The sequence below is a fragment of the Leucoraja erinacea genome, chromosome 15, assembly GCF_028641065.1.
Source record: "Leucoraja erinacea ecotype New England chromosome 15, Leri_hhj_1, whole genome shotgun sequence".
Classification (NCBI taxonomy): Eukaryota; Metazoa; Chordata; class Chondrichthyes; order Rajiformes; family Rajidae; genus Leucoraja; species Leucoraja erinaceus.
This window is the reverse complement of record NC_073391.1, coordinates 25,051,093-25,063,746: the sequence shown is the minus strand read 5'-3', so window position 1 is coordinate 25,063,746 and position 12,654 is coordinate 25,051,093. Positions and strand designations below refer to the sequence as shown.

Below are 12,654 nucleotides of genomic sequence, written 5' to 3'. Positions count from 1 at the left end.
CAAGAATGAAAGAGGCTGCAGAAAGTGGTGGCCATTGCCTGGCCCATCACGAGTATCAACCTTCCCACCATTGATGGGATCTGTAGGAAGTGCTGCCTCAAGAAGGCAGCCGTTAACTGCAAAGGCCTTCGCCACCATGTCTATGCTCTCATCTCATTTGCTATAATTGGGAAGAAGGTGCAGAAGATGGAGAACATGTCTGTAGTTATTCTGGAAATACCTGCAGCGACCAATATGTAAGGGTCACGTAAAAGTGTAAACAGTGAGCTCCCCTTTTGACTCTGGAAAAAAAAAATCAAAGAGAAAAATATTATTATGTTTGAATTAAGAAACAAAATCTGAATTCATTTTTTTCCTGATAACGCTTACTTCTGGTTGTGGTTTAGTAGGCTGGAGGACAAACAGCTGTAATGCTAAAGAAGAACAAAATGAAAAATCTGCACAAATCCATGTTAAACAGTGGAACATTAATTCGTTCTTTTCCTTCACCTACCTCCATCCAGCAATGCTAGTGCTGCCAGGAAAAGAAATGGTGTTGTTTTCCCCACAAATTCGAACATCACACTGCCAAATGGTGGGCCCACTGTAAAGGTGCAAATTGAAACATTGATGTGAATTACTTACACCTACAGAGGAATCAATCACCACACCGACACAAAGAATTATTGTGCAAGTCAGGCAGTGTCAATGGAAAGGAAAACAAAGTTAACATTTCAGAAAAAACACCCTCCATCATCTTCCACCTGAAATATTACACGTTTCTCTTTTCACATACTGTCTGACCTGCTAGGGGTTTTCAGCATAGAACATGGAAAAAGGACAGCGCAGGAATGGACTCTTTGGCCCACAATGTCTGTTGCAAGCAAAATGCCAAGATCAACTAATCTCATCTGCCTGTACATGATCCACATCCTTCCATTCACAGCGTATCCAAGTGGCGATCTAAAAGCCTCTTAAACACCACTATCATACCAACCTCCACCACCACCACCAACCCTGGCAAACTTCCCCACACATCCCCTTTAAACTGTTTTAAATTAGCATGTTCTAGTTTTATTTCATGTTTCTAATATCTATTCAGATATCTTCAGATTTTTTTCAGAATGTCTGGTATTATTTTCTTTTCTGCATGAGGCAGTGCTCTAAAGAGCCAATTCAGTAAAAATGTTCTTTTAATCTATGAATCAGAGCAGTTTTTTCTTCTAAATTTTCTAATAAAAACAGAAAGTGCTGGAAATAGCCAGTAGGTCAGTCAGCCTTAGTAGAGAGAAAGAGTTGCACATCAATAAAAAGTCAGCTTAATGTATTGACTTTAGGTTTTATTATTGTCATGTGTACTGAGGTACAGTGAAAAGGTTTGTTTTACTGCCATCCAATCAAAGCAGATAAAACTATAGTCAAATACAATCCAGCCGAACTCGTACAGTAGGTAAAGTGAAGGAAAAGTGCAGAATAAGTTTCTTGGCATTGTAGTGCAACTATGTTCGAAACAATGTCCAATGCCCACAATGTCATAGGTGCTTAGGTGACCTCACCAAGAACAAAGTGCTCGCTTCTCCCAACAAGTTGTTCACTGTCCATGGGTGTTTACTGAGCCAGCAGGGGTTTAAATGAGGCCCGTTAATTGAAATAGTAGGGGCTTCATATTAGCAGCTGGTACATTTATAAATCTGCCGCTGCTCACACACCTTTTCCCTGAATCAGTATTCAGTATTTACTTTAATGTCATTTTAACTGAGTACCTACATACGCAGAAGAAACGTAAAATTGTTTCTCAATCAGTTCCTGTCAGTGCAGTTAATAAAAAAACAGAATAAATACAACAAATATCTAAAATAGGCCTAATATTTGAAATAAAAACAACCATTCAGACCGAACAGTGGCTTTGCTTTGACAGGTATGGCTTTGCTGTCAAAGTATGGGCGAGGTTAGATGTGTCGGTGTATGATGTATGGGGAGGGGACACAGTCCGTTAACCAGTCGTATTGCCTGTGGAAAGAAGCTGTGGAGCATCCTGCTGGTTTTGCAGCTGATGCTCCTGTACCTCTTCCCAGATGGTAGAATAGAGAAGAAGTGGTGTGATGGATTATAGGGGGTCCTTAATAATGGAGATGGCTCTGCGGATGCTACGCTTCTGATAGATCTCCAACAGGAAAGGGAGTGGAGCACCAATGATCCTACTGGCTGGCTTCATTATCCTGTTAAGGGGCAGTAAAATAATATTGCAAATCCTGGCCTTCAGGGTTGCCAGGATATTGTGTCTGCTGTTGTTAGCACACTTGAACCCAGATTGGCCCCACAACACTCACCCCCAGCAAAAGCCAGTCTTAAGATAAACACAAAATGAGTAACTCAGCAGCTCAGGCAGTATCTCTGGTGAAAAGGAGTAGATGGTGTTTCAGGTGGAAGCCCTTCAGGGGCGGACTGAAAGAGGTATAGGCTTCAGGGCCCCTAATCCTGAGGGGCCCCAGAAGCAACTTTAGGGGGGGGGGGGGGGGATGGGATATAAATCTGGAGGCGAGAAAAGGTTAAAAAAATTCAGGGGCGGTAACATACGGCTTCAGGAAGGATGGAGCCCATAATGGCCCATTGTTGGCTGGGAAAGGTGTTATGACAGGAGGGATACAAGGATGTGGCCAGTGGAACAGGTAGGATGACCAGAATGTGGGAGGGGAAGAGAAGGAATGCATGAGTTACTTGGGTTGTAAACTGCCCTAGTGGAATATGAGGTGCTGTTGAGTGATTTGCTGTGACCTCGTGGTCTTGCCCCCAACTCCTCACCACAGTAGCAGCCATCTTACAGCAATTCTATCTGAGATTATTGAACATAATAGAGATTATTGCCAAGGGTGGTGACTCGGCATGTTGGTCCCGGACAGGGGCGGATCCACTAAGAAATTAATGAAGTATAAACTTCAGGGCCCCTAATCCGGAGGGGCCCCAGAAGCAACTTTAGTCCAGATATTCTTCCGATTTAAATTCGAATTTCCGATGTTTTTGTTTTCCTAGAAATTAATCTCATTTTTCACCTCGACTAAACTTCACCTCACACTTAAACATCGACTCACTAATCCTCTCCTCGACTAAACATAATCTCACACATAATCCCCGTCTCGACTAATCGCCGCCTCTCTCCCTCTCCCATGGGGAGGGGCTGCAGCCGCTGCGGGCGGGCAGCAGGGGGGGGGTGGGGGGCTCGGGCTCGACGTCAACGTCAGCGCACGTGCCCCTCCCCTCCCCTCTCACTGGCTCTCTCGGGCGGTGCACCTGCGCTGTTCTCCACGCTCGGCCCCGCCCCCCCCTGGTTGTAGCCGTTCCGCTCACGTGAGGCGCCGCCAACGGCCGGGGGGGCTATAAATAGCAGGAGCAGGAGATTCGTCGAGGCACGAGGTTTAGTTAAATTGAGGTAGGGTTAAGGTGTGAGGTTTATTTGAGGGGCGAGGTTTAGTCAGGTACGGTTTAGTCGAGGTGAGGTTTAGGTGTGAGGGGAAGTTTGGTAGTGAGGTATCGTCGAAGCGAGGGTTTAGTCGAGGTGTAGGTGTGTAAGTGAGGGGAAGTGAGCGTAGGTGAGGTAAGAAGAAGTGGGTGTCTGAGCTCAGGAAGGGAGACCGAGGTGCTGCTGAAGGAGACAAGACCACTGCCTTCTGTGGCAGAGAATTCCACAAATTCACAACTCTGTGTGAAAAAGTTTTCTCTCATCTCAGTGCTAGGAAGTGGCGGCGCTGTTAACAGCTGTGGCTCGCCTGCAGTCCGTCTGTCTTTACTTTTTTCTGTTGTTTTTTGTGGTTTGGTTAAGTTTTAGTTTGTTGGGTTGTGTTGGGGGGGGGGGGGGGGGGGGGGGGGGGGGGTGAAACATGTTCTCTGTCTCGTCCTTCGGGGGAATGCGACTTTTTCGTGTCGTATCCCCCTTCTCTGCCTCCGTCTGCGCTGAGGCCTAATGGCGGAGCTGGCGGCCTCCTGCCTGCGACTGACCCTGAGGCTCCGGAGGCAGAGCCAGCCAGGACTCACCAACGAGAGGCTGGCAGTGGTGGCCCGACTTGCTGGTGCGGCGTTCTGGCTTTCGGCGGTGGCCTGGAGCTGATGCAGCGGGGCTCGGAGCTGAGACTGCGGGACCCGGAGCTGGGGCAGCGGCCTGGAGCGAAGACTGTGGGACCCGGAGGTGGGGCGGTGGCCCAGAGCAGCGACTGCGGGACCCGGAGCTGGGGCGGTGGCCCGGAGCGGAGACTGTGGGACCCGGAGCTGGGGCGGTGGCCCAGAGCAGAGACTGCGGGACCCGGAGCTGGGGCGGTGGCCCGGAGCGGAGACTGTGGGACCCGGAGCTGGGGCGGTGGCCCGGAGCTGATGCTGTGGCGGGCCGGAGCGGGGGCGGTGGCTTTCCAGCGGCGGCGACATCACCACGGGACCCGGAGGGACTGGAGCGGTGGCCCTCCAGCGGATCGACTGTGGGACCCGAGGGAGAACAAGGAGGGGCGGTGGCTAAGACTTTGAGACTGCGGGATCACAGTGAGGATGGGCTTGGTGAACCTCACTGTGGTGGATGCTGTTTTGGAGTTTACGGTATGTTTTGTTTTTCGGCGTTCTGTGTACACTGCACCAACGGAATTTCGCTTCAGACTGGAGGTCGGAATCTCCGGGAAATCTAATCGAATCTAATCTAGCAAAGAGAGAGGGAGGTAACATATTTTTTTGAAGCGATCTTTTTAGCTATATGAGGCTTTGGAACATCCAAGATCATTAGTGTTTGGACACGCTAGAGGCAGGAACATCACTAATGCTGGAGAGTCCAGAACCAGGTTTACAGTGTAAGATTTGTTTTTATTGGTTCTGTGTATGACTGCAGGCAACATAATTTCGTTCAGACTGAAAGGAGGCTTTCAAGAGAGAGATAGATAGAGCTCTTAGAGATAACAGAGTCAAGGGATATGGGGAGAAGGCAGGAATGGGGTACTGATTGTGGATGATCAGCCATTATCACAGTGAATGGGGGTGCTGGCTCGAAGGGCCGAATGGCCTACTCCTGCACCTATTGTCTATTTCATGAAATATATTTCTTTTGGGGGTTATTTTACTGCTTATGTGTTAGAAACATTCTAAGCATCTGTCAGGTAAACTACCAGCAAAAAGCTTGAGAATCGCTTTCAATTTATTGAAAATGCAGGAGCTTCAGGGGATGTTTCCCCCTGGACCTTGCTGAGGGCCTAGACAGCCTCTTGGACCCCCGGCCAATACTTCCTACTTTTTTTTCTGGAGGTGAATATCATGCTTAGTCCACATTGCTTAAAAGTTTTGAGTCTACTGTATGAAAAGGGGCTTTAAAAAATATATATTTATATAGTGTAATTCAATACAAAATAATAGTTAAAATAAAAATTAAAAGGTTATTAAAGTATCATGTAAGCTAGCCGTAAACGAAAAAAAACTTTCAAATTAAGGATTTCATTCTAAATATATTTAATATAAAATAATTATTAATAATTTAAAACACTATTAACTTTTATGACAGAAATTAAAATTTGTGATGATCTGTCATGGAACAACCCCATTTAAGAAGATAACAGTGTATGGAACGAGCTTCCAGTGGAGGTAGTTGAAGCAGGTACTATCGCAATGTTTAAGAAACATTTAGGTAACTACATGGATAGGACAGGTTGAGAGGGCTATGGACCAAACATGCGCAGGTGGGACTAGTGTAGATGGGACATGTTGGTGCAGGCAAGTTGGGCTGAAGGGCTTGTTTCCATGCTGTATGACTAATGTCACAAGGGTTTTATATAAAACCAATATCCCCAAATTTGGTCTTAATTTGATTTCTTTCTTAGAGTTATACTAATTTTGCTATTGCTAAATGCTAATATTACATCCTCAAATTGTAACATTTTCATTTCATGTTTGTGATATTCCCTACCTTGATGAGCATAGAATCATTTTTTTAAGTAGATACATGGTGTTGCTCATTTACATTTATTGACTATTGGAATCTTATAAAGCACTTATGACATTGAAAGGCATAATTAAAAATCATTAAGTATTAATTGAACTCATAGCATGTAATTTCCCCCCACGTGCATTTGAGATACTGGAATCACCCACATGCAATCAGCATTTCACTAAAAACATTATAATCTTCGAAACTAACTCCAATATACATATAAACAAATGTTTCTTTATTTGATAGGAGTTGATACAATATTCCAAAATTTGTTAGTCCAACACATCCCACCAGTAATAATTGTAATGAGGGGAATCCATAGCAAAGCAGTAATGGGGCGAGAGATGTGGGTACAAAGTAGCACCCATGATATCAGTCAATCTTTGATTTTCTTCCATATGTTTGTATATCACCAAATTACCACTCATTGTGTACAAAGAAAAATAAATGGGCATAAAGGTACGGTATAAAAGGGACTTTGATGGTTCTTGCAAACAAATGCAAATCACAATGTTTAGGAAATAAACATGAAGATTGAATTGTTTAGCAAAAGGACTCCAGGCTTTATCCTTTTGAATATTTGGTTTAACCAATTGCTTTTAAAAAACTCTTTTGAAATTACTCTTGAATGGTCCTGACCTGAAAATATCACACATCCATGTTCTCCAGAGATGCTGCCTGACCCACAAAGTTACTCCAGCATTTTGTGCATTTCCAAAGTATTATAGATCCTGAATTCATTTTAATATAAAAAGCTAAATATAATTCTTCCCACTGCCGACTGACCTATGGAGTATTTCCAGCATTTTCTGTTTTTCCTTACTAAACGAAGCCTAGAGTGTAATCTCAAAAGTTTTAAAGTTTTAATCACCAACTAATAATGTGTGTATTTCAAGATGTAATCAACATATTTTTTCTTTAGAATGGCTTCTAGAAATGCTTACAGTGTGAGAAAGGCATTCTGAAATCTAGCCAATAAGCTATCCTAAAGTTTCTAATGTATCATTGACTACAAATGTGACCACTTTATAAAGGACACTGACCCAAAACACCCAAAGCCATGCCTCCTAAAGCGATGCCCATAGCATTACCCCTTTCTTCGTCATCAGTATAAACGCTAGCCAGCATCCCCATTCCTAGAAAAACAAAGCAACATTGTCAAAGCATTGCATGGTGCTGAACATTAATATTTAGACAGACATGAAGTACAACATGATTTCTGTATGGAATAAAACATCTCATTTGAATCATATACATACAGTCGGCATTACTCTGTACATCCAGATGCTTCTCTGTTCTTAAATAATGAGAAGACAAATTCCAGGAAAAAAATTGGGAGTTTCTTGCACTACAAAAGTACAATATACTTTAATGGAATATTATCTGTGCTGGACTGGAAAAATATAATGCCTATTGCATTTTTTCAAAAAGCACACTGTTTTGTCAGAAATCACCACTTAAAATGACCTGTAATTGAATATTGAATGTATAATCAATATTTAATTACAGATCATTTTTAGGTGGGGATTTCTGACAAAATGATGTGCTAATTTTTGCTGGTATTTTACTGGCACTCTAGCACTTGCCCCTACCTGCCACAGAAGAGCAAGAAGACCCTACACCTTGCAGAGCTCGGGCAATGAAGAGTAGCACATACGTATTTGAGAAAGCAAACACTGTGGAGAGAGAGAAGAAAAAACAAAGGACAGTTTAAAGTATTTTCAATTAATCTGTATATCATTTTCAGAAATAAAGTTCAAATCAATTGAGCGGCTATTTTAGAAGGACACTATCCCGCCAATCTAACATCACATCTCGTTAAGTTTGATAGTTCAGAAAAACTTTAGGTACTTACTAACTGTTGAAATAAACATGATGATAAACCCTGCAAACATTGGGAGCTGATATCCTATCCTGCAAACAGAATAAAGTATTCAATTTAAGCAATACATTAATATTTAAACAATGTAAAGAATAATTTCCGAAATACAAATGACAGTCTAGGTGGAAAAAATGCATAAAAGAAGCTCTGTAGCTGACAGCATTTTAAGTGATTTGTTGATATGATCCGTATATCATGAACAGTGTAGCAGGAAGCACAGAGGGGGAGCAGTGAGAAAGGGTCTCACACAACGTGTCAGAGAGAGAACTTTTTCAAAGTAGCCCATTCCCTCCCCAGATGATGTCTGATCCATTATGTTCCTCCAGCACCTTGTGTTTTGCTTCTGATTCCAGCATCTGCAGTCTCTGTGTCCTCATTTAACTGTTCCCACTGCAAAAATTGCATCAAAGTATGACTACTTTGAAAAAGTTCTCCTCATCTCTCCATCGGGAGGTCTGCGAGTTCCTCTATCACTGCTCCCACACGGTGATTCTTGCTGCTGCGCCTGAAGCAGAGTTCTGAAGCCTGTCCATTCCCTCCCCAGCTGCTGCCTGACCCACCAAGTTCCTCCCGCACCTTGAGTTTTACTCGGGAGCAATGTAGCTTGTTTCTGTCTTACGCCAGTTGCACATTACTGCTTGCATGGTTCTGTATTTGTTGTTATTTCAATCATCGGAATTCGGTGTAATAGTAGAAAAATAATAGTGATCAAAATCATAAATTTACCTTTATAGGTGAATGTTCACCAGTTTCAGTTATTCGAATTCATACCATGCATTCCCTGGAGTAAATTATATAACCAGTACCTATGTAGTCATGCAAACTGATACATGTAAGCAAATGCACTATTTCTTGCTTTTATACAATCTTCAAATCCATACATACTCTGAAACATATTTTGTGTTATCAAACAGACATTTCCTTTAATATCTGCACACATACATTTGCTTCTCCCCCCCCCCCCCCCCCCCCCATTTCCTTCGCTCCATGGATGCTGCCGCACCCGCTGAGTTTCTCCAGCACTTTTGTCTACCTTCGATTTTCCAGCATCTGCAGTTCCTTCTTATACATTTGCTGTTACTTTACTTACTGCCTTACTGTCATATCTGCACACATTTTCTGTCATGTCATTTTAATTCTATAATGCTATCACACATCCCCACTCTCTTACAGATACATACACTCTCTGCAGCTGCCATAGATACATACATTTCTACCCATCTTACAAGTTCTTTTTTGGTATCACAGTAAACTCTTAACCTGGCAGGCCTTGGACTCAAGTGTCGATGCAGCAGATATTCCAGACCGTTGGATAATATTGCTATCACTATTCCAATACATGTATTTAATGTAGAAGAACAATGGTACATTTTCTAGTGACTTAAGTTTAAAGCAAACATTAGTTTAGTTTAGAGATACAGTCTGGAACCAGGATCTTCAGCCCACAGAATCCATGCTGACCGATTATCCTTTCACATTAGTTTTATGTTATCCCACTTTATCTTCCACTCCCGATATATTGGGGGCAATTTGGAGGCCTGTTAATCTGCAAACCCGCAAGTCTTTGGGATGTGAGAGGAAACCAGAAAGTCACGAGGAAAACCACAAGTTCACAGGGAGAATGTGCAACCTCCACTCAGACATCGCCCCAGATCAGGATTGAATCTCTTGCACTGTGAGGCAACAGCTCTACCACTAAGTCCTGGTAAGTTTCAAGGGAGTGCTGAAAACAACCAGGTGAGTTTCAAGGGAGATAGATACAAAATGCTGAGCAACTCAATGGGTCAGGCAGCATCTCTGGAGAAAAGGAATGAGTGATGTGGATGTGACAAGGGAGTGTTGGAACTGGAGGACTCGTGTGTTAAAGCAGGAAAGAACATGCTATGAGCCAGTGCACTACAATGATGCAATCATATACACATTGTCTCTTCATACAATTGTCCCAGCATTTCACATTGTTACTGATGTTCATGTATACAGGTGTACTTGTTGTCCCATCTAACCCTTTCACACTCTAACAGATACACCACCTCCCAGTTATTCATGTACACAAACAAATATGACAATGATAATGCTTATTTTGTGCAAAACCACACAGATTAATATTAATTTTGAAATTCATTAAAGACAGATGCTGAAAACCTGAAATGAAAACAGAAATACCCAGCAGGTCAGGTAATATCTGTGGAAAGAGAAACAAAATAGATATTTTGGATCCAAGGCCTTTCACTGGTAATGGAAAAGATAAATTACAGGTTAGCTTTCAGTGGCAGGGAAGGTGGGGAGGGATGGATAGAACAACAGGAATATCTATGATAGGACAAGACCAAATGAGTTAATGTAGCAGTTAGAAGCAAATTATGTTTCACTTTCTGTGCTATGTATGTGTTGCTAATGCAGAACTGTGTGAGATGACCAGCAGGCCAAACTGTAGAGAGAGTAAAACTGAGCCAAAATTACAGATGGATTACAGGCAGAATTGGTCCATTCTGACGCAGATAGAAGGAAAGAGCGAGTTACATAAAATAAAGATTTCCAAACTGAGTTCTGAAGGCTGCAACGTGCCCAGACAGAAGGTGAGGTCCTGTTCCTCAAGCTCGCGTTGGGCCAGTTTGTCACAGTACAGGAGGCCCCGGAGAGAGCCGTCACAGCAGGAGTGGGATAGAGAAGTGAAGTGGCAGGCAACCCAAGCCCAGAGTGCCTTCTGTGCACTTTAGACAGATGCTCTGCAAAGTCATCACCCCAATCTGAGTTTGGTTCACCCAGTGCAGAGGAGACCACGTTAAGAACACCAAACGCAGAACACTGGTTTGTGAAAAGTACATACGATATACTGCTTCACTCGGAAGACATTTGCGCACCTAGATGATAGGAAGCCAAACATCATGTGTTATAATATTAATGATGGTTTGCAGATTTACGTTTTAGATACATATTTGAATTCAGTGATGACTTGTAAAGTGTCTATGTGGATGCTAATCCTCTGTGTTTTACATTTTAACCTTTACAATATGAAATTCAACTTTTCAGAAGGCAGGAAAGAAAACTCGACCATGTTAATTACTTTCATTCATTTAAACATTTGTTTTTAGATTAATCTATCCGCTTACATTTTCTCAGTTGGCTTCATAAAATTCTCTTGATTGAAAGCACTTTTTCCCCAGTGATGGGTTGCAATGATAGTTAATTTTATAGCTACAAATTTAATTTAAATCTCACGACATTTGAATGTATTAAGACATGAGATTTCCTGAGTTCAAGTTTGCATTTATTGTCACTTAACTAGCTAAGGTACAGTGAAACTTGAGTTACCATACAGCCATACTAAGTGAAACACAATACACACATAAAATAAAATTTAACATAAGCATCCACCACAGTGGCATCACATTCGTCACTGTGATGGAAGGCAATAAAGTTCAGTCACTCTTTGTTCATCGTGGTCGGGGCCTTGAACCCTCCGCAATTGCTGTTGCCAATGGTCCGATGTCCAGGCCCTCTCGTTGGGATGATCGAAACTCCGGCTTCAGGACAGATTGGAACACTCCACGAGTCGGCCACTTCTTACTGATGACCGCGGGCTTCACGGTGTTAAAGTCCACAGGCCCTGCAGTCGGAGCTCTTCTTCTGGTGACCCTCGGCAAAGGATCGCCCGCTCCGAGATGGTAAGTCTGCGCCATGCCAGCGAAACGGAGAAAATCGCATCTCCGTCGAGGTAGGTGACTGAATGAAAGTTTCCCGCTATTCCCCCCCCCCCCCCCCCCTCCCCGCCTACCCCCTCATAAACTAACCAAAAAACATTGAAACATACATTTAAGACATACTTAAAATAATGAAAAAAGGGACACGACAGGCCGTTGGCGAGGCTGCCATTACGGGCGCCACCCATAATAAGAAAATAAAAGTTGCATGGTGATTGGGTAAGGCGAGGACGTGGAGACAGATTGCATTAACTGGGGAGACTTTCAGTAATCATAAACATAATTAAAAAGTAAATCATGCAATCACTGTAAAATGACAAAAAGAATGCAGAAACTAGAATCTGGAAAACAAACTGAACAATGCCAGAACCCAGCAGATCAAGCAGCATCTGTGGAGGAAAAAGGTGCAAGTCGACATTTTTGGTTGAGACCCTTCATCATGGCTGGTCTCAATCCAAAATGGTGAGCTGCATTGTTTTCCTTCACAGATGCTGCTCTAACCCACTGTGTTCTTCCAGCCTTCTGATCAATGTAAGAATTTCATCAGAGGTCACTTCGATAGAAGTTTGTGGTCTTTATTGCAGAGAAACAGGTAATTCGACTAAACCAGAATGGCATTTGTTTACATTCTGTTGGAATCTTCAGCTCATTCAAATCGTCCAACACAGCTATTCTGTTCATGCTCAGATAAGCTTTAAATTATCTAGTTCATTGTGTTACTTAAAGATGAAGTACATGAATTTATAGAAAGATAAGGGAATTGAAGCTTATGAGGAATTGACAGAGAAGAGCTGAGGCGTAGGAGAGATCAGCCTTGATCACATTGAATTGTGTAATTGGCATTAGGGGGCTGAGTGCCCCAGTCCTCCTAGTTCCTTCTGTACTTACTGTATGTCCTTAGTTGATTTTTGAATGCATCTAATGAACTCCACAAGGATCTAATATACAGGCTGTGTATACTTGAAATGGCACCTAGGTTGTTCACTCCACATATGCCAGGTCTGCCAGCCATGTACTACCATGTCCTGTGTGAATTTAAGCTCCAATAGCAGTTTCCAATCCACCCTTTAAGATAATTTAGGTTTGTTTTTTCAAATGGATATTCGCTTATGTCAGTGGGATTCTTAAAGCTTCATTGCAAG

At 42.7% G+C, this 12,654-nt stretch overlaps 1 protein-coding gene across 1 annotated transcript in view; it reads right to left on the bottom strand.

Moving 5' to 3' along the window:
- The window catches only part of slc18a2 (solute carrier family 18 member 2), a 56,933-nt gene that overhangs the window by 18,517 nt on the left and 25,762 nt on the right, over positions 1–12,654 (bottom strand). The window contains exons 4-9 of the mRNA XM_055646929.1: positions 7,785–7,843; positions 7,522–7,605; positions 6,973–7,065; positions 494–583; positions 370–413; positions 221–281 (exon numbers count right to left, since the gene is read on the bottom strand). Of these exons, the coding sequence (XP_055502904.1) occupies positions 221–281; positions 370–413; positions 494–583; positions 6,973–7,065; positions 7,522–7,605; positions 7,785–7,843 (431 nt within the window). The remainder of the gene's footprint in view (positions 1–220; positions 282–369; positions 414–493; positions 584–6,972; positions 7,066–7,521; positions 7,606–7,784; positions 7,844–12,654) is intronic.